The 20,872-nt window shown below is 44.5% G+C and overlaps 4 protein-coding genes and 1 non-coding gene across 6 annotated transcripts; 2 read left to right on the top strand and 3 right to left on the bottom strand.

Annotated features, from left to right (window-relative positions):
* The first annotated feature begins 509 nt into the window (after positions 1 to 509).
* Positions 510 to 6,383, top strand: LOC143331856 (uromodulin). Its single transcript, XM_076749044.1, has 8 exons — positions 510 to 597; positions 1,545 to 1,633; positions 1,743 to 1,847; positions 3,942 to 4,102; positions 4,179 to 4,314; positions 4,826 to 4,920; positions 5,553 to 5,725; positions 6,208 to 6,383. The coding sequence occupies exons 1-8, from the start codon at positions 510 to 512 to the stop codon at positions 6,381 to 6,383; spliced, it is 1,023 nt and encodes a 340-aa protein (XP_076605159.1).
* A 982-nt stretch (positions 6,384 to 7,365) lies between these two features.
* fbxo30a (F-box protein 30a) lies at positions 7,366 to 12,584 on the top strand. The gene is made up of 3 exons (XM_076749334.1): positions 7,366 to 7,553; positions 8,471 to 10,544; positions 10,673 to 12,584. The coding sequence occupies exons 2-3, from the start codon at positions 8,532 to 8,534 to the stop codon at positions 10,874 to 10,876; spliced, it is 2,217 nt and encodes a 738-aa protein (XP_076605449.1). The 5' UTR covers positions 7,366 to 7,553; positions 8,471 to 8,531; the 3' UTR covers positions 10,877 to 12,584.
* Positions 12,585 to 13,560: 976 nt separating this feature from the next.
* Positions 13,561 to 18,217, bottom strand: stx11a (syntaxin 11a). 2 transcript variants are annotated; one of them, XM_076747917.1, is made up of 2 exons: positions 17,574 to 18,217; positions 13,561 to 16,487 (listed from the first exon to the last, which is right to left on the bottom strand). In XM_076747917.1, exon 2 carries the CDS (start codon positions 16,450 to 16,452, stop codon positions 15,583 to 15,585), a length of 870 nt encoding a protein of 289 aa, XP_076604032.1. In that variant the 5' UTR covers positions 16,453 to 16,487; positions 17,574 to 18,217; the 3' UTR covers positions 13,561 to 15,582. The 2 variants fall into 2 exon arrangements, with proteins under 2 accessions (XP_076604032.1, XP_076604031.1); XM_076747916.1 differs by having other exon boundaries at positions 13,561 to 16,457.
* Positions 14,266 to 14,348, bottom strand: trnal-uaa (transfer RNA leucine (anticodon UAA)). Its single transcript has one exon. It is a non-coding gene; the product is annotated as a tRNA-Leu (tRNA).
* Positions 18,218 to 18,246: 29 nt separating the features above from the next.
* On the bottom strand, positions 18,247 to 20,642 carry LOC143331237 (syntaxin-11-like). The gene is made up of 2 exons (XM_076747915.1): positions 20,500 to 20,642; positions 18,247 to 19,435 (listed from the first exon to the last, which is right to left on the bottom strand). Exon 2 carries the CDS (start codon positions 19,431 to 19,433, stop codon positions 18,555 to 18,557), a length of 879 nt encoding a protein of 292 aa, XP_076604030.1. The 5' UTR covers positions 19,434 to 19,435; positions 20,500 to 20,642; the 3' UTR covers positions 18,247 to 18,554.
* Between the last annotated feature and the right edge of the window lie 230 nt (positions 20,643 to 20,872).

Raw genomic sequence — 20,872 nt, 5'->3', positions numbered from 1 at the left:
CGGGACTGAATTGCCCTTGACTCATAACGACTTTCTTTTCGCCTGACTGACTGGGATTCCCGCACCAGTAAAGATTTTAAAATGTCCAGACAAAGGATGTGGAGAACAAAGAGTGCCAGCCCAGCGCTGTTGTTCCTCTTTACATGGTTACCAGCCTTCTTTTTGCTCCCTGTAGTAAGAAACAGTTGTAAGATGTTTACTAAGAAGACATCACCGCAGTAGGCGGTAACATGCGTGTTACCTTGGACTCCCCTCAGTTCCCCCTATTCATGTGCGGAATCTCATTGTTGTTGGGGACATCATTCAAGCTGGTGTTTTAAGGCCAGAGGGAGGCTCCCAGTTCATTAGAGCTGTGTTTCGAGGGTTGGAGTAAGAGAGGGGCACTACGTCTTGTGGTGACAGCGAGCCGCGGTGAATAGTCCCCAGAAGATTCACAGAGTTTCAGGGAAGGCGCCAAAAGGTGGTGGAGCAGCTGAGCTAAGAGAGACCAGAGGGAGAGTCCTGGGAAGATGGCACCTGCCAGTTTGGTCTTTGCCTGGTTACTGCTCACCGTGAGGATGGTCACCTCGGCAGTGTATCTGCAGCCTGAGGAGGAGGGTGAGCTCACAACACACGACCGGGAATGAAGTGTCAAGGGTTGATCATTATTGGTTTAATGTGGGCTTTCCTGGATGCAAGGCCTTTGAAGTGCTCTTTCACCGTTTAACTTTCAACACAAGAGCAGCGTTATAATTTGGTATTTAAACATTTCTCAGTGGTGAAAGAAGTATTTAGATACTTAGTTTAGGTAAAAGTAGCAATATAATACAATTACAGGTTAAAAAAAAAAGTGCAAGCACACAAGTAAAGAGTAAAAGTATTCATTATGCAGCAGATTTATATTATTACAGAATAAATTCTTCTTATTATCATTGATGAATAAATGTGTACAGAGCTTTTCAATGTCACAGCCAGTCGAGGTTGACCTACTTTGTGCACTGTTGAGTAGTTTAGTCTATAAAAGTAAGTGGGAAAAAGTAGCTTTAGCTGTCAGATAAATAAAGTGGAGTGAAAAGTAGTTCGAAAATGAAATGTAGTGAAGTCCAAGTGTCAAGTAACAGAATATGAAGTGTATCAAATATCAAGTGTGTGCACATACGAGGAATTTGACTCCAGTTTAAACATTTCAGTCAATGTAAACTCATAAAGGCATACAGCTCAATGAGGACAAAGAAAGACAAAAAGATGGAACAATAAGTTAAGTAGTGCAAAAATCTAAAAAGAATGATGTGGCGATTAACTATTTACAGTGAAATTTACAATGTGTGAAATTCATGTTGACGGTGAAGAATGTACATGTATAAAACTGCTTTAATGGATTTTAAATGATGAGACTTAACTAATGAGATAATACACAAAGTAAATAAAAATATCTGTATCTGGAGCCTGAAAGACAGAGTGATGAAGAACCAAAAGTACCTAAAAGGGTACAAATTTAAAAAATCATCATCATCTCTTTCTATTTTTGTGTGAGATTTAATCTGTTTTCATTTTCTTTCTATTAGAGCTCAATGAAACTGTCATTTGTACCAACGACCATATGGAGGTGATTATTCCCAGCGTGTTTTTCCTCAACAAAGAGCCTCCAGTTTACGTAAGTTCACACCAACTCAGCTCAAAAGTGTTTCCCCTCAGCGCAGACGTTCCCTCGTCCTGACATCCTAAATAATGTCGTTTTTTCCCATTGTGTGTTTCATGTTTAGGTTTGGGATTTGCATTTAAATGATCCAGAGTGCCGTGGCGTCGAGGTGGGAGACGACTACGTTTTCAGCATAAAGACAAACCTCTCCGACTGCGGGACCATCATGGTATCGCCTTCCATCTTTTTGCTCAGCGTCTGCATTAAAGTCTGTGACAGCGTGTCAGTCAGGCCTGCAGGAGTCAAACTAATCAAAGGATGCACGTGAACTCAGACATCCAGAACGAGTCTTAACAAAGGATGAAGACATCAGCTTTAAACAGCATGAAGACAAACTACGCTTGCTATCTCCATTATTGACAGCATGCGATCTCCATCATAATAAATCACCTATTTTACGATGTCTGAGGTTGTTGTGGGAACCGCTGCCACCCAGTGCTGCGTCTTTTCAGAGCCAAAAAAGGAGCAACTTTAGTCGCTTTACATAACAGAAAGATGACTTGAATAAGACCAGACCCTTTTGCCACTTTTCCCCCTGCTGTGACGTAAATGTGCACTATGAGGCTCTGTTTTCAGATGGCTACGATGGAATTAGCTCATAGCAAGTCTAATAAGATGGACAGAGAAAGGCACGTACCAGAGTCCAGACAGAGAGGGGTGAGGAGAAAAGATGGGGGGTGGTGCGTATGTCAAGAAAGAAGGGCGGCGTTGTTCCTTTTGCCCATAACGGCGCAGGACCTTATTCAGAGCAACAAGGGGACCCTGAATGGCCTCCTAGGTCTAAATGATCAGGATTTACATGGAAATGATGATTATTTGTTGATGTCCACTGAATAGGAAGGCCGTTAATCATTAGCCAACTAGCCCCCTGATGATTTTAATCCATCCACTCTCATGGATTCCAGCTTTGGCGAGGTTTAAATCCCCACTCCAGCACACGAGTGTCCTTGAATTGCTTGCTTGGAATGCATGAAGGTTCTTCTTGTAAAGCGAGCAAAAGGTTAACACAGCTTTCAGCGGGGAGGAAATCTCCCAGTGCTCCACCTCAGCACTTTTACAAGTTTTTTTGCTCCGCGGCTGAGGAAAGTAAGCCTGCTCCGGATTAGGTGGCTGTTGCTAAAGCAGAAGAATGCCACAGCTGTCAATCTTGGCTTTCACCTTGAACTTAGAGCGTTTTAAACCCGCCGTCAGAGAAGTGAGTGAATTGTTGGGTTTAAAGGTCGGCCATTTTTTATTGAAACATGACAGCGTCCTTGCTCATGTTTCAGTGATAGTTCTGCATTTGTGAGACATGGAGCCTTCGTGTTGCCCAGTGATGAGTGCAAATACCAGTGAGGTTCTGTGGTGGAGACCCGGTGCTTGCCGCTGAGACCTGTGCTCATAGTGGGGGGGCGGTGTGTTTACCAGGAGGTAGTAAAAGATGTCTCGAATGTGAGAGCTCAAGGTAATTCATCCCGCTCAGCCACTACAGAAGCCGGCCTCCGTCTGCACTCAGCAGGATCCCAGACAAACAGTGGACGCAACCTTTTCACCCGTCCCCGTTTTACGGTTTCACCTACGTCAGCTGCCAGCAGTTGAATATTGAGCCGTATCACTCACATTTACTGTGTGTCGACGGATGATAGCTGGAGATGTTACAGCTTGAGAGAGAGGTTACGTAAAGGAACCTCAGCGGCTCCTTTTACTCTTTAATGTGATTCTCACTACTGGGAGATGCTGCAGTTGTGTCCATCTCACGACCACATTCATGCGCATCTCACACAACCCTGTTTCTACCCACCTCGATCAGCTGTCTCTTTGGCCTGTGAATGCTGTACAGCTGATATTATTAGTCAGATGACTCATTTAGTCGACAGACAGAAAATAAAAACCTAATTTTCTGCACTGATGAACAGGTGAGCGTGCCGTTACAGGAGCCAGCAGTGTGAAAGGATGTTGCTGTGTGCTGTTTAAGTCCAGAGAGCCACGAGGCAGCTGAGTGTCACTCAGGGTCAGTGGGTCACCAGATTTGCTGAGCTGCTGGTCAGGTTTCCATCAGCCAAATTAAATGAAGATACGAGATACCTGCTCTCGCCAAGCTCCTTTTCACTGAACATCCGTGCAAAACTTCTTCTGCGGTTCTCACACGAAACAGCACAGAGGATTCTTTCATTGATAAAAAAAGAACAACGATAATGAAAAAGTGATAAATCAGGTCTAGAAATGTATCGCACTTTGCAGATAAACGTCTCTGACTTGATTCTTTTCTTGATTCTCTCCTTAGGCCTCAGATGACACGCACATCATGTTCATAAACACTATACACAACAACGATTCAGATATAATAACGAGAAACTACATCAACATCACCTTTGTTTGCCGCTACCCCATCAACTACATGGTCCAACAGCCCAACGGTGAAAACATGATTCGAGTGGACGTCAAGTGAGAGATGATCTTTAATCTAACGTAGATTTGCTCCTGAGATGATTTGTTTTAACACCTTCAATCGTCTCCACAGAACCATCACTCTGAACACGGAGGATGGGAACTTTTCGGTGTCGATGTTGCTGTACAAGGATGAAGCCTTTGAGGACAGATGGACCACGGTGCCTTCACTGACCCTGGATGATGACATCTTTGTCAAAGTTTTCATGGTAAAACGTCCATTAAGGTGTTTCTTAATTGTTTTTATTCTTTACTTTTTAGTGGTTTTTAATTCACGTCTTATTATTCTTACTGGTCAGCTCACGCTCTGTGCAGCACAGACTTCAGCTTAATACCTGCGTCTCACACTGACCTGAAGATTGTGTCAGATGCAGTTCTGCACATTTTTACAAATGTCATAATAGGATTAAATTGCCTGACAAAGCCTTTGAAAACACATTAAAGCATTTACAGTATTGTCAGTATTGACAGCTATTTTTGGATAAGGTTAAGCATGTTGTTCCACGATGTTAAGCAATATGTTGTGCGGCGGGATGTTCCAAGCGATGCTGGAAAGCTAACACGCCACCCGTGACCTGATGGTAATTTGAGTGTCGTTATAACCTCTTGGTCCAGCTGTTGTTTACATACTGTCAAATCATCATTTTGCAGCCTAGTATGGGAAAGCGTTAACTGCGTGAAGCATGACTTGACTGTCACTCGACCCCTTGTGTCTCATAGATACCGGCTCACCTGATGCTGCGTATAGAGAGATGCTGGGCGACACCCACCAGTGACCCATACAGCAATATTCAGTACACCTTCATCAGAGACAGGTCTGCACTCTGCACAGTTTAAACAAAAGCAGTTTTTAAGTAATAAGAGTAAATAGGGAATAATGGAGTTACACATTGTTAAACCTGTTCTTTTCCATTTGCAGCTGAAAAAGTAAGAATGCACGGGTTAAGATTTCCATATTCTCCCAAGATAGAAGATGATTGTACGTTGAAACCGGCTTAAGGCGAGCTCTCTGGCCCCGTTATTTCCCCACACTTGCAAGCAGCTCTAAGTCCTCTTACAGGAGAGCTGTTGAAATCTGAAATAAGAGAATTTGTTGCTTGGAGAGCTGGCCAGACAACAGCTCCCAGAGCCTGGTCATGTGACCCCTGTCTGAGAGGCCATATGCGTTTCAGTTCAACAGCTGTGCATGTCCTTGACAACCAGGCAGTATTTGGTACTGTGAGGAACAGCAGAGCAATGAAACGCCGGGGGGAAAAGAAAATACTCAAACAAATCCGTCTCTGGCCGTGTTGAATCACTTAGAGAGTGTTTACATTATTTCTCAGCTTTGCAATTCATCACGAGCTGAAATCTGCTCCTTGCCTCTATTTTTAAAGTCCAATATTTCACCCCAGATTAAATCTCACTGCCGCCAGGCCTCCCTGACTTCTTTGTCTCCCTGCCGTAGCTGCCCGGTGCTGTCAAACGAGCAGACCCTGAGTGTGCTGAGGAATGGCCAGGGTCCAGAGGCCATGTTCAGGATACAAATGTTCAAGTTTGTCGGCGGCTCCTACACCAACGTCTTCCTCCACTGCAACGTCCAGATCTGCCACAACACGGCGGGGCTGTGCCAGCCTGTGAGTGAGCTCACGCAGCACCCATTCCTCAAACCGGTCGTCAGAGGCCAGTTCAGACTAGTAGCCAACTATATGTGCAGCTTATGTCCTTAATATAGACCCATCAGCCTGGAAATGTTTTCCAGCCACATGAGCTTGTGGTTAAACTGCCCTGATTTTAAATGTGCACTGTCTGACCTGAAGACTCACAGCATCTTTCTCTCATGTTTCCACCATGTTGTTGCCAAACAGAACTGTTCCAGTGAAGATGGTTTAATGAGGATAAGGAGAGACATCCCTCTGTCCCATACAGTGTCTTATGGACCAATCAGACGGCTGCTAAACAATAGTGAAAAGCCCAATCTGAGTATGTCTATTCACCTTCTACATATTGTCTGTAGCTCATATGGATTTTAGAGCTGCGTCTTTTAAATCATCAAAGCTTAGAGATTAGTGTTCTCAATTCACATGCAAAGTGTGGTTCCACCTGTGTCCTTTCCTCTGCAGACGCAGGCGGAGTCCCTCCTGTGGAAACCTTTGTCCTCGGGGGACTGCTGCTCGTCTTGTTGCTGATCACAGGAGTGTTTGGGAGGCTGTGGCTTCGCTCCAGGCGTTTCTACCCAGCGCGGGAGGCGCAGCTCACCCTGTCCAACATACACCACATCTCTGAGGTGGCCTCATGAATCAGGCGATCGGGGACCTTTTTCAGCAAAGACATGGACAGACAAATACATAAACATGTACAAATACAAACACACATGTACAGGTGTGATTTATGATAATAATCAAAGTCTTGTTTCTCCTAATAAAATACATTTCTTGAATTGTAACAAATGGACTTAATAAAGGTCTCCCTCAAGTGTTTTCTCAGATTTTTATTCCACATCGGCGAAAAAGAACATTTACTGGATTTAAGTACCATTTTCAGGTACTTGTACATTACTGAAGTATTTCCATTTTATGCTACTTTTTAGCTCCAAGTAACCAAGACCAAAAGCAGGAGTGTGGTAGTCTGACCAGCTTACCCTCTTCCCCAACTAAAAACAGGCCACAGATATATGGTTTCATTTTTAATAAAAGGTAAATAATTCCATAATACAGCTGGGCACTGTGGGTGAATTTGTTGGGGACTCTTCCAGCTGTTCATTAATGCATGTTACTGAATAGCAGCAGGAAAGCTTGTGTGGGATTGACACAAAATAAGCCGCACAGCCCACGTTCATGGTAATGAAAGAACATGATACCTAGTACAATGGTCATTAGTGAGTTCTTAATACTCTGTGGTATGTGGCACAAAGGAATATGCCAAACACTGGGAAGTTAGCAGGATCAAATCATTGTTAGTTTTAGACTTTTAATGGGATTAGTATTAAGAAAAACATAGCTTGTCAATAGCCTTACCACTCCATCCACCACTTTTTTATCCTTTATGTGTTTGTAAGTAATTTAAGTTGCCTGGAAATATGCAATATGCAATAAAATCCAAAACTAACAGCACAGACATTTCATGAGTGACTGCATGCAAGCTGCCTTCAGGGTATTCCCCAGACCGCCTATTTCAGTGCTCTCTCACAGGTCTGCGTCCATAAACCTAAATATGACCTGCCGTTAACGTGATGACGTAGGCTGCGACGTCGCACTCCAGGATCAACACAAACGCCGACCGAATCAGAGCAGTGAACGAGTCCCAGCCGCAGAGCCAGAGGCAACCCGGTCATTTCATAAGAAGATTTGGACACAATTAATACCGTGAGATGCTTATGTCGCTGTAGTTTCCGCGTCTGTAATGTCGACGGAGCTCATATAAGTAAAGAAATAGTGATTAGAAACACCCGGAGAACCCCGTAACTCGGGTAAGCAGTTTCTAGAAGCTACCAGCCAGCTAACTGAGTAGGCTAACGAAGTGTAGCTGCTAATGCTAACTCGCTGGCCATGTTGTTGATGTTCTTTTGTTTAACTTAACAAAGTTTTGTGAGTTTTCACTTCGTTCTTTTCCGTCATGCATTTATCATGAAAGCAACTCTTTGTAGTTAAACAGACACTGGTGATATTATTGATGCTAAGTTTATAACTGGCCGTAACTATTAGAACCGGCTGTTGCTATGTTGTTTGTGTTTTTAGCTGTTTGCTAACCTGCCAGCTATGTTTGCGTAATGTAGCTAGCTGTTGCTGGCCATGGCTGCAAAGACTCGAACAATAGCTCTCCTGTCTGGCTTTGTGGTTTGGACACACAGCGTTGTTGTGGGTCCTAAAATGATTGGTTATGTAGTTTTAGCTAGCATTCATTGCCCTTTAAATCCCACCACACAGCTAAAACTACCAAAAAAGCCCGAGCTTATTTGGTGGGCCGTTTGCGGCTTGCAGGTAAACATTTGCATGATATGTTGAAACTCTGACTTGTCACCAAGCTCCATGAATGAAGGACAGCTCTCAGAGCTTAAAAGTAAGGGGTCAGGTTTGCCCTGACGTCCTGGAAGAACCAGTGTCACCATGAAACCTAAGAGGGGTGTTGTGAAATGTTAGCCTGAAGATTTAGTAAACATGTGGAGACAGAACATGTGTGGGACTAACTTACGGAGTAGTTGTAAGCAATGGGACTGCATGTGTTATGTTGGAGGGTTGCATTAATGTCTGTAGAACAATGTGACCCCAGCACGCTCTGTTCCAGCTGACCGCCCCATATGCCCATCTAAAGACGTTGTTACTCTGGCATGTATTTGGCTTCTTTAGACTTGAGAAATAACTATATCTCTTGCTGACTCTCTTTCAGGGTTGAACTCTTCACCCCTTTTCCTGCCAGAACCAGTTGGGCAAGGAGCAATACAATTAAAATGGAGAACCTGCACTCCCACTGCCTTAAGTGCATCAACAGACGATGCATGGTGAGACCAGAGACAGGCGTTTGCTGCGACCTCATCGGCTGCCCTCTTGTCTGTGGTGCAGTTTTTCACTCATGCAAACTAGAGGAACACCGTCTACTGTGTCCATATGAACGGCTGCCATGCCTTAACAGCGGATTCGGCTGCCCGTTCACTATTGCAAGAATCAAGATGGCACAACACCTTGAGACGTGCCCAGCAAGTATAGTATGTTGTACAATGGAGTGGAATCGCTGGCCAGTGAGCTACTCTGATCGCAAGTCGTATGAAAACTTGAGCAAAGACTTTGATGAGGTGGAGCAGCTAGATATGGCCCTGGCCCTGCAGGATCAGAGGATGTTGTTAGAGTCCCTAAAGGTTACGACCACTGTGTCAAAGAATGGCGATAAGGAAGCAGATGAAAGTGACAAAATGGCCACGGCATCAAGTGCACCAGAGACAGTGTTAGGCAATGGTTCTGTGGAAATGGAAGAGGAGCCCTATAATGAGTTATATAGAGCCTCAGTGGAGACAAGCAGAAGTTTAGCGGTGGCCTTGGACATTCTCTCTAATTCCAAGGATATTGGTGCAATTGTTGGAAATTTGAATGGGGAAAAGACTGACAAGAATGGAGCCCTCCATAATGGAGAAAATGGTGATAGTCATAATGTTTATGTTGCAGAGGGTGGGAAAAATGTAGATATGCAAGAGAGTGACTCTGATTCAGAGTGTGAGCTTGGAGCAGTAGGGGGCGTGGATTGTGCAGTGGGAACAGATGGAGAAGAAGACGGTATTGGCTGGTCAGAAGAAAATGATTTTGTAGAGTTGTTTTTTGAAGAGAAGGAAGACATTATCGAGGAGCCAATAAATGATTCCAACCTTGTCTGGCCAGAGATGCCTCAGGATTACATGCCTGTTATAGCACTGGAACGCCCTGTGCCTCAACAAGCACCACTCTCACCTCCAGTGCCATTCCTGCTGTCTGGTCACGTGACAAATAACTTTTTACAACACTTACCTACTGAACTCAGGTACAGGTGTTTGGAGCGTAAACTACAGAATGTGGAAGTGCTTAGAGGAATTAGTATGTTTACATTTAACGGACGTCGAGCTCTGCTCTCAGACCCTTATTTGTTTCGAGCAAAGATGGAGGACAAGGCAGTGGACACGTCCGACTTGGAAGTAGCAGATGACCCCATGGGCCTCCACGGCATCGATCTCATCACTGCAGCTTTGCTCTTTTGCCTCGGCGACTCTCCGGGAGGCAGAGGAATCTCAGACAGCAGGTTTGTTGATGGCTACCACATTGACTTTGGTACTCAGACATTCTCCTTCCCTTCAGCCATTCTTGCAACCAACACCATGGTGGGAGATATCGCTTCAGCCTCAGCCTGCGATCACGCCAGCCCACAGCTTTCCAATCCGAGCCCCTTCCACACCCTCCGCCTGGACCTGGTGCTCGAATGTGTGGCTCGATATCAAACAAAGCAGCGCTCCATGTTCACGTTTGTGTGTGGGCAGCTGTTTCGGCGCGACGAGTTCTCGTCTCATTTCAAAAATGTTCATGGGGATATTCACGCCGGACTCAACGGCTGGATGGAGCAACGCTGCCCCTTGGCCTACTATGGCTGCACCTACTCCCAAAGACGATTCTGCCCGTCCGTACAGGGCTTCAGAATCATCCACGACCGGCACCTCGGCTCATTTGGGGTTCAGCCTGGTTTGCCCTTAAAAACTGGGGACAGCCTCCAAAGAAACGCCTCCCACTTTAATTCTAAGTGCGATCAGTTCAGCAGTCTTCCATTCGAGGTGTTGCAACATGTAGCAAGCTTCCTGGACAGCTTTAGCTTGTGCCAACTGTCCAGAGTGTCCCGCACAATGAGGGACGTGTGTGCTAGTCTGCTCCAGATGCGTGGTATGGTCGTCCTGCTGTGGGAGAAGAAACAGCGTGCTGATGGATCTCCTTCATGGCAGATCACTGACAAGGTTAGTCATTTTTTTGCTATTTTAAAAAATGTAGTGATCAGTTTCCCTTGTTTTCTTTATGGAACCGCTCTGCACTGTCACAGCATGACCAGTAATGATTGCTTCTCTGTCATCATATTCTCATTCAGGTGTGGCGATTCAGCACAGCTTTTGGCACAGTGAACGAGTGGAAGTTTGCCAACATCGCCAGCATGGCCGACCACCTCAAGAAGTGCAAGTTCAATACGATTGCTCGTCGGGAAGAGGCCATCCCTCTGCCGTGCATGTGCTTCACCAGAGAACTCACGAAAGAGGGAAGGTGTTTACGTTCAGTTCTCAAACCAGTAGCATAAGTGTTTTTCAAAGATGAAATCATCTTTTGGACATTTCTGAGACCACTAGAACTCAAAATACACATGTATTTTCCTCCAGTGTTTACAGACATTCGTCTCTACCAGCCTCAAAAAGATAGAAAACTCCGTGAACGTTGTAAACGTTGTTCTTTGCTTCACAGTGGAAAAAAAAACTTCACTCCCATTAATAAAACATAAGCCAGCAGCGGGCTGATTTATACTTGAGTGGAAGTGTTCTGCAGTCACAGATCAGGGCTGTGAACAAGCACATGAAATTGCTTGCCTTTTATCTTCCCCTCTTACGGATTTATTAATACCAGTGTACTGAAGTTGTATCCTGATCTACTCTGACATTGTGTAAATAATCAGATGTTTTGATGTAGAATTTTTTTATTTTTATATCAAAAAGTCAGTACTGTGCTACGACGGAGGTGAGAGTAGAGCCTTAACTTATGATACACTTGATTTTCTAGTCATGAGGTGGTTCGGAGCATCTCGGTGAGATTTCTCTACTGCTTCTCGCTGGAACAGTTTACTGGTCTTGTGCACGGTTTTATATCTTCTCCGGATACCTAGAGTGACCATGTGTGTACTGCTTAGAGCGCATAGATTTCATGGCTTTAATTCTACATTTTAAGACTGACCAAACATCTGTGGTAGCTGTGCACAAGGTATGCCATTTAACAGGATGGTCATACTGTATTCACTGTGGGTGTTGATTTGTGTTCACCAGCATACAGCATGTCACCATCATGTGTGGTGTTTTAAATATAGTGTGTTTTGTGGTTTGGCATGTTATAGCAGCAACAAAGGTGGTCCATCTTCCTTTTTTCTCGTCTCACCTCTGACTAACGGGCTGGCATGTTGGTCAGGTGAGAGATGAAATAACACTATTCAGCAGCCTACTAGCCAAACATTTTTAGCTGTGGTTGGCTCGGGGTTTGTCTGTTCTGCCAGCTATTTTTACAAGTAACCAGCAGTTGTTTGCAGGTTGTTTTATATGAAAATCTAAATGTAGCATGCAAAATGATGAATGTACTCAGTGAATATAAGAATCCGTCAGTGAGCAGAAAGCTTGGTTTCTTTCCCTCAGTGTCAGACCTCATGAAACCCTGCAGGCCAGGTGTTAAGAAATTAATGGGCACACACTTCCCTCCACTAATGAGCATCACTAATTATGTTCATATTCATTATTTATCCTGGTTGTGTGTGTTTTGGCACTACATGTCCACTGTGTTCAAACATTGTTGGTGACTCAGGGTTGTAGCGCGAAGCTTTGTCTCGCAGTAGATTGCGTGTAGTCGACAAAATCGCAGAGAACGACAGGCCAACTCGTCAGCTGCTTGATTGTTGTGGGGTTTCAGAACTGACTGACGTACCGCTCAGTATTATAATAACATAACCGTGTGTGTTGCAGTGCTGGACTAACGAATTACGTGTTTTTAAGCTTGTCATCCATCAGCGTCGTGTTTGTAACAGAGGAACTGAAAAGGGCTGTCAGCAGAAATGCTGTCTGAATGTCCTCTGGAGTGATCAGACTTGTTGAACACCATTTTAATTGTATTGGTAGTTTGGATTAAGAGGTGAAGTCTAACAGCACATGACCATAATATATTGTGCTCCCTTAGGTGAGAAAATGGCTTCAAACGTTTTGCTGTGTGGAATTCAAATTGGTTAAAAATGTCATAGACAAAATTGCTGGTGATTTAAAAAAAAAAAAAAAGAAAAAAAAAGATATTCCTTCAAGAAAATTGTGTGTTTTTGTTTTTATATTTTAAAAGTTTGATGTAAAGCCTGAGCGATTTCTTTCAATGTAAGTCCCGATCCATGTTTGGTTCATTTCCTGTTTTTTTTGTACTGGTACTTTTATTTGGAAAGAAGAAGAATCTGCCTCTGTAATGTCTGGATTTGTATTTGAATTATTGATTTGCACATGAAGGCATGTACTGTAAAAGTTTAATCATAATGCTGAGGGGTTGTCTTTGCTCGAGTAGCGGGGATTTTACTCCCTCATGTTTTGCATGAGAGTTTGATGTCTTTGAAAAATGTATCAGTGAGTCTACTTGCAAACTCATTTACACCGTTTATTTCTCAGGCACAGTGCACCGGTTGAGTATGTTTTCATATTAACTGTTTGTTTTTTTTAAACTTGTAATGAACTTCAGCCAGATCTGATCACATGCCCTCATGCTCCAGGTTTAATGGATGGCGTGGGTAACTGTTAAATCAGTCTTTAGCTCTACTGAGTGACATAAAATGAGGACAAGCGGACGTCATCTGCAGCACACCTCTGGTTTTTTCATAAAGCAGTCTTTGCAGGCACCCGGAGTGTATCGACCCTTTCATCAGCAGTTTAAGTCTTGTTTTCACTCCTTCTCAAGTGTGTTTTTCCACCACAATATGCCAGCTTCATTTGTTTGACTTCTGAAGCATTTTAATAAAGAGGCTCTCGGTTTTTAAATGTTTATTCATTTGGGGGTTTTTTTGCAGCAGTTCTCAACCATGTGTGTGACCTGAGCAACACAGACCTCCTGCTTCACAGTGCTTTATTTGACTCACTCATGGCTTCACATCTGACTGTGTTCACAGAGAGCTTCCTGGTCGAGGAAGAACGTGTAGATTTGTAGATGTGCGCACATCCAGGTCTGTATTTAGCTCAGGTACAGGATGAGAAATTCAGTGAAGGTTAAATATGGTTTTATTGGCACACTGGTTTAAAGCTCCCAAAACTTTATTGGACTGAAGAAAGGCAACAATTAAACTCTGCTGGGTCTTGAACAGGCTGATGGACAACAAAGTTCTGTAGAATCATTTGACAATAAGCTTTAAAAAATTATAAAAGGGTTGAAACATTACCCTTTTTTCAGGCTGATACTGTTTTAGTGTGGATGCTCTCAGTGTTTCCCTAACAGTAAAACTGCTCAGGAGGGATCCACTGCTCCTCCTCAATTAAGAGAAAAGTTGAACATGTTCAGCAACATATATTTTAAAGCTAGATGGCGCCAGATCCACACACTCCACCTCATCATCGTTCCAGACAGACGATCCCTCAGTTGTGATGAGTCAGCATGTGACTAAGTTTTGTCTCATTTTAATGTAGGTGAATACGATAAAGGTCAAATCAGGCTTTTAAGTTTAACCTACATGTATAATCACGTGTAATTAAGTGACACATTACAAATGAAATGTATGCTTCTAATCACATAAGAACAACATAAATCGACATTTCCCATCAGAACACAGGAGTGACGGCTTCTCTCCAGCGACTCTTCAGAGTAATTAGTGGGTGGACCATCAATTTGGGAACTAATCTATAGAGATAATGAGGTGAAGGTGCTGGACTTATACAACAATGACTCCTGAATTTTTCAGTTTAAAATATCCGCATCTACCAGGAGTGGGGTTCGAACCCACGAGGACATACATCCATTGGATCTTAAGTCCAACGCCTTAACCACTCGGCCATCCTGGTGAACAAACTGGATACGCGTGACTGCACAGTTCTGGTAAAGACAAGACCACCGCGACGACGCCAGGTGAGTCTACCTGTGTCAGCGTCGCTGTGATGCCACAGCACGCTGTGACACTGCCGGTAAATGTCCTCCACAAACCGCACAGCGCTGCCGAGGAAGTGTTTTCATTGCAGCCCTGAAAGCCATTTCAACACAGCAGAGGCAGTTATTCTGCAAACACCCACTGGTGTCATGCCATGCAGGCTGCAGCGTGACGAGCGGTGATGGTCACAGAGCCTCTCGGCTTCACTTGAACGGGTGGTAACTGGGAATCCCCCCCAGTGGGCGATGGGCCGCCACAGAAGGGGAAAAAACTTCTTTCATTTTACTGACTCTCACATGACACGGAGATAGGGCTGCTGTGCAAACTGAACCGCGGTACTCTGACCACATCAGTTTCCCATTCACTATTGTTGTCAGACTGCCTGAGCGAACATCCATGCACGCATCGACTCATGGGCTCTTTTGTCTGGAACGAGCTGAGAAAATCCGGCCCTGTGATGCCAATCTGATCGACTCTGGTTGTTTGCCAGTGAATCAGTGAAGCTGTGGGAAAACAAGGGATTGAATATGACACAGTTTTAACTCTAAAAAGTGGATCAAATAGAAAGAGTCTTGAGAAACGTTGAGCCCTGGCTTACAGCTGGTGAAAACTCTACATGAGGTGGCCAATTTCTAGTTGCACAAGCTGCACAAATCCCCAGCAAACCACAGTCTGGCTGTGTTCTGTTCAGTGTGTTTCTTAAGACTAGTTAAGCAATGGTCGTAATAAGAAAAAGACCCACGTAGCTACAGTCAGGCTGTGAAAACTAGGTTACACATATTAAAAAAAACACTTTAAGGCGTTTATTTACATTAGTTAAATACCTCATATAAAGTTACAAATTTGAAGGGCAAAGCTGAGCGTCAGGCATTAAATTAAAGCCTAGATGTCTTTACAGTAAACATGCAAAGCTGTTCTCAGTAGCAATCAGGAAGTGTAACACCCATATCTCACTGCGTGCATTTACATAAGCACGTGTGGTTTGAAATGTTGGCCTTTTCTCGGACCAGCTCAGTGAAGAAATGTATACTAGAGTGTGAAATTTTTGACACTGCTACTGCTAAAAAAAAGTGGAGTCAAGGCTCCATTTGAGCTAAATAAATACAAAAACTAAAGCAGATACACTTTGCATTCATGAGCCCGGTGTTGTCTCAATTGCAGCAGGGGAAGCAACAACAAAACAGTTTCTTGCATGGATTGTTTCTCTTGTATTTCACAGCCTTCTTGATCTGAACTGTGGCCTTGGCAACATAGTCCTGAGTTGCATAAACATTTGCTTCTATGTTATCCAGCATGCAGCCCTGCTCCTCCACCAGATGGGCCATCTGGAAGAAAAGCTCATGGATGTCCCGGATGCGGCTCTCCAGCTCCAGCAGCTCCTTGTGCCGGTTCTCGATCTCATTGAGGGCAGACCTGGCAGTCCTCCCCTCCTGGAGGAGATTATCCGAGAAGACGTTCCACTTGCCCGTCTCGATCATCTCGTCGATCTGCTCCCTGCTCACCTCCTTGCCCATGATCTCGGCTTGCCTCTGGATGCGGGTCTTGCAGTTCTCCCTCTGGGCCATCTCGGCCTCGTTGTACTCAGACATGGCATTGTGGAAGGCGCCGGTCAGAGAAATGTACTGTGAACGCACCATGCGGGCCACAGCCGATGTAGGCCCCTGCTCCTCATCCAGCTCTTTGCTCAGCTTCGCCAGCTTCTCCAGCCGAGCGTAAATGGCCTCCCCTCTGGCCTTGATGTCCCGCCCGAGTGCGTTGGAGTCCCGCTTGATGCTGCTGATCCTCCTGACAGACGTGAGGAACCTGCTGTTCTGCTTCCCAAGACGCTTCACGTCCAATTTGAGCAGCAGCATCTCCTTCCTCATTGCCTGGGCCTCTTTGTAGAGGTCATCCATCACGTCCTCTCCATCGAACTGGATGGCTTGTTGCTCCAGATGCTCCCCATTCACCTCGGCGGTGTGGTTGTGGCTCTCCTCTCCTGCAGGCTTGTGGGTCTGCAGCTCAAACAGTCGGTCCCTCATCTCACCTGCAAGAAGAGTCAGGAGCCTTCACTGACCTCTTCAAAGGAATAGTTGGACATTTTAGGAAATCCACTTATTACACTTTCTAATGCAGAGTTAGATAAGAAGACTGACACTCTGACAAATTCAACCCACCAGCACCTCTTACTCTTGTACCAAAAAAAACCTCCAAAGTCTAAAAGCAACATGTTGTTTTACAGGTTGTTATATGCCGGACTGTTTCCAGTGGAGACTCCAGGAAGAAACAGCCAAGCACATCACCTGCTCCATAAAACAGCAGACTGTTGTGATGTCCAAAAAACAAATACGAATTTGTACAGCAGAACTTTTTCTTCTTTCCAAACACATCACAGGACCCCTCAGAGTTATTTTGTGGCCCCTTGGAGGGGCTTGACCCTCAGGTTGGGAAACACTGGACTAAACTTCCTAACTGTATAGTAGTTCAAAGTAGCTCCACCTCAATCTGCTACAACAGCAAACGATGCCTCAGTAAAAACAATCTGAAAATGTAAAATCTAATATGATTTCATTACAAAGCAATCAGTCACAGGGTCCATTTTTAAAAGACGTTTAATTTAGAGAAAATCACCACAAGAGAAAATATGGTCATTTCAGGAAAACATGGACACCTCTGTCCCTGTCTCTGTCTGTCTCATGGCATATTGTTCCTGTGGTTTATTATTTCACATTTTCAGAAGGAAGACATGTTCTGTGCACTATATCGAGTTGTCATTTAAGACTTCAGCAAACTTAGATTATTGATTGATTCAGTCAAACGAGCTGTTTGATGCACTTCCTTAAGACGGACAGATGAGCATCTGTGTAAACTCCTCCAGAGGAAGCTGGTGGCTCACTTCCTCAGCTGTGCCGATAATAATGAATTACTTCAAACTCGGTCACTCCCTACACATAAATGATGTTTTCTCACACAGTCAATTAAATCACACGAACAGACTTTTAAGCATTAGTTGTTGACGGATGAAAATCACGAGGAGAAAGAAAAACAACATTGAGGAGGTGGTTCAGGAATCAGCCTGTAAATCTGCGGCCACTTCGGACACATATCATCGATTATTTTCGCCCCTTATCGGAAAGCCCCAGTCGAACCTGGACGCACGTACCTGCTGCTGCGGCGCTCCTCCGGCGGACTCACGCTCTTAAACTCGACAAAGCAGAAGAAGCGACCACGGAAAGACGCATTTCCTCTTTTTCTCTCCGATCTATCACCAAATTTCAACATGGACAGAGAGTGTGTGAGCGTGTCTGAGGAGGTCTCGCAGTCACACACACACACACACGCGCGCGCTATATGACACTGACACACTGACAGAGGCTGCAGCAGGTATCGATGCGGAAGATCACGCCTTCTTCGCCCACAACACTTCACACACTTCAGCGCATCTCTGGTCTGCGTCCAGGAAGGAGGCGACCCGCTGCACGCTGCGCACAGCCATGAGGGATCGAGCCATTTATTGTCAGAACCAACAGTGAGAGAGTTGTAAAACTTGTTCAGCATTATCAAACCTTTAAAAGTCTCCTGTTGAATCAAAGTAAAACAACACAAATACATTAGAGCTTATTATTCTAACATAAAATACAACAAGGCCAAGTTCTGGACCTGTTTCATACTCTGATGAAGTCCAATCAGAAGCTGTTCTGGAGCTTTGACAGTGAGCTGGAGGAAGAATCCAGATACTTTAAGTAGCATTACAAGTAAATGCATTGAAACATTATTAAGTACAAGTAAAAGGAAAGTATCAAAAGTGAAAATACTCATGATGCTGAAAAGTGAAAGAGTTTTGCTATTAATGGATTCTTGTTACTGATGCTTTCATGTTTAAGCAGCTTTTGAAGGTTGTCTACAAATCTCATTGGCTTGAGCAACATTAGGTGACTAAGTGGTTCTGTTGCTTGTTAGTAACTCATGTGATCTTTACCCAGTCTGACCTTTATCCTCATCCTGGAACCAGCGCAATTCACTGAGACTATTTGAGAGTATTTTACAACGACCGAAAGCTCCAGAGCAGCTCCTAAATGGACCTTGTGGTGAGATTGTTTTGTCTGTATTAAAGCAGTCCAGTGGACAAAAACCACCATCAGACCTAATTGTTGAAACACGGAAAGCAGCAGCAAAACATTCTCCTGAAGGGGTTGTTTCTGTCAGATGTCGTGGCTCTGTCCAGCTGGAACACGGCATCCTCAACCATCACTTCAGTGTTTTGAACATTTTTCTGGATGTTATTGACGGCTGCCCCCTGCTCCTCTGTGAGCATGGCCACATCCAGAAACAGCTCCTGGATCCCCTCGATCCTCTTCTCCAGCTCCACCAGCTCCTTGTGTCGGCTCTCGATCTGTAGGACGGCTGAGCGCGCCGTTTTGCCCTCCACCTGAGCGCTGAACACGTTCAACTCCCCGCTCTCCATCATCTCCTCCAGCTCCTCCTTGCTGACCTCCCTGCCCACCACCTCCATCTGCCTCTGGATCTGCCGCTTACAAGCCTCCCTGTGGCTCACCTCTGTGTCGTTGTAGCTGAACATCACCTCCCGCAGAGCATTGCTGAGACACTGGTACTGCGTTCGAGCGATGCGTACTGTGGGGTCAGAGCTGCCACGCTCGGCCTGGAGCTCCCTCCTCAGTTCGTTCATCTTGCGCAGCCGCTCCAGCACGGCCTCCCCTCTGTGTTTGATATCCGCCCCGATTGCATTGGAGTCCCGCTTTGTGGCAGCGGGGTATGAGGTCTTGTTTAAGGCCTGGTAGTTCACATCTTTCAGCTCACTGATGTCATTCTGGATCTGCTGGATCTCCAGACGTATCTGCTGGGCCTCCTGCAGGACGCCGTCCAGGTCCTGGTCAGGATGTGATCCTGCTGCTTGTGGTGCTGCTGCTGCCGCCTCACACCCTGATAAATTGTCCAGCTCCACTGTGCTGAAGCCCTCAGAGTCGGCCTGCACCTGCTGGAGGTGCCTCAGCCTGTCTCTCATGTCTGACAATGAAACAAAAAACAGCAAGAGAAAAGATTTATTTATATCATAGTGCAAGAATCACCATGTTATGACGAGGCTGGGACTCCTACAAGGAGTTTTAAGTTCAATTTGAGGAGCCACACAAACTCCTGCAACACCGATGGGAACAGTGAGAGAGAACCAGAAAAGTAAAGTCATGGGCTGTAATATACAAGTACTCCTTTTCACATTGCAGCCATTTGATCTGTTGTTGATAGAAAATATATTGATCAGTGCGGCTTTAATAGTCATCTGAGGTCAGTAACAAACTCATAGACGTGCAACTGAGTAGACACTGCCTCATTTCAATGGGTCAACACTCAAAGTAAACTGGGTCCACTGAGATGAATTAAGGTGGAAGAAAGCGAGCGGCCATAGAAGATCTAACACTCATTATGGGTGACTGTTAAATACTCAAAGGGCCTCGAACAGAGGCCTTGAAAAGAGCTCCACACTAAAAGACAGACATGAAAAGAGGAAGAGTGATCGGTTGCAACAAACAAGTTTGTACTTGTTGTGTCAAATATTTCCTGAGCTTGACTGAAGGCGTCAACGCGCAGTCAAAACTCTTTGCACTTGACGTGTGAAGCAGCTGAGGGAGTTTTCTGCCTCTTCAGTATCACATAATCTCAGATGAATGCACGTGATCTGCCAGGACATTTAATCTCCCTTCAGGACTTACCAAACAAGTTTTAAAGCAGAAAACTACGCTATAAAAGTATTTCAGCAGGTATGCAATCAATAAGTAAACGTGGACGCTTAGACTTTAGCTTTTAAATGGAGTTCAGTGAAGACAGACGAGGACTCAGGATCAATAATCCCGAGCAGCCTGACAAAAAGCTGTTTGTTGGTTTTAATAGATTAATGTATATTTTTTTAATTATTTTTATCACACTTTTCCTCAAGAGTGAGTTTAAAGAGGCCTCGAGTCCAGGTTTTCTTTTCTGTGCTGGATTTTCACTTCAGATTTTCTAAACGTTCACTTAAAATCCCATCTCAGACAAACCTAATCAAACATATTAATTAGAGAATTAATGCTCCTTACTTTGATGTCAGTTTGTTATCAGCAGAAGGTTTGAAGTCTCTTCTCCTTGTAGCAGAAGCTGATCACAGAAATGGTCGCTCTGTCCAACGGGCAGCGAGACGACTCTGAAAAGGTTTTTAGAGATGTTGACCATCATCGCTCATACACCTGTTCAAGACGAAATGCTTTTAGAAACAAAACTTTCTGCATTCCTCGTGTGTCACATGGAGTCATGGAGTGACGTGCAGTAAGGTGAAGCCAAGATGGCGACTGATATGTCTGTATTTACATTCCTCTTTATTCTCAACGCAGCTGTCACCAAAGTGCACTTTTGTTTTTGGCAGATTTCTAAGTTGTTCTTCATGTTTCATGACGTGTAAGGTGATGAGGGGTT

The sequence above is a fragment of the Chaetodon auriga genome, chromosome 14 (assembly GCF_051107435.1).
Source record: "Chaetodon auriga isolate fChaAug3 chromosome 14, fChaAug3.hap1, whole genome shotgun sequence".
NCBI classification, from domain to species: Eukaryota; Metazoa; Chordata; class Actinopteri; order Chaetodontiformes; family Chaetodontidae; genus Chaetodon; species Chaetodon auriga.
Note: the sequence above shows the minus strand (reverse complement) of the source record. Positions and strands in the feature narration are given on the sequence as shown.

What these genes read in the sequence shown, in the direction of transcription:
- LOC143331856 (XM_076749044.1), top strand. Translation starts at nt 510, where the DNA reads ATGGCACCTGCCAGTTTGGTCTTTGCCTGGTTACTGCTCACCGTGAGG. An exon ending in CCGACTGCGGGACCATCATG is followed by an intron (nt 1,848 to 3,941) that starts GTATCGCCTTCC and finishes TTCTCTCCTTAG; the next exon opens with GCCTCAGATGACACGCACAT. An exon ending in ATGATTCGAGTGGACGTCAA is followed by an intron (nt 4,103 to 4,178) that starts GTGAGAGATGAT and finishes TCGTCTCCACAG; the next exon opens with AACCATCACTCTGAACACGG.
- stx11a (XM_076747917.1), bottom strand. Translation starts at nt 16,452, where the DNA reads ATGAGGGACCGACTGTTTGAGCTGCAGACCCACAAGCCTGCAGGAGAG.
- LOC143331237 (XM_076747915.1), bottom strand. Translation starts at nt 19,433, where the DNA reads ATGAGAGACAGGCTGAGGCACCTCCAGCAGGTGCAGGCCGACTCTGAG.
- fbxo30a (XM_076749334.1), top strand. Translation starts at nt 8,532, where the DNA reads ATGGAGAACCTGCACTCCCACTGCCTTAAGTGCATCAACAGACGATGC. An exon ending in CATGGCAGATCACTGACAAG is followed by an intron (nt 10,545 to 10,672) that starts GTTAGTCATTTT and finishes ATTCTCATTCAG; the next exon opens with GTGTGGCGATTCAGCACAGC.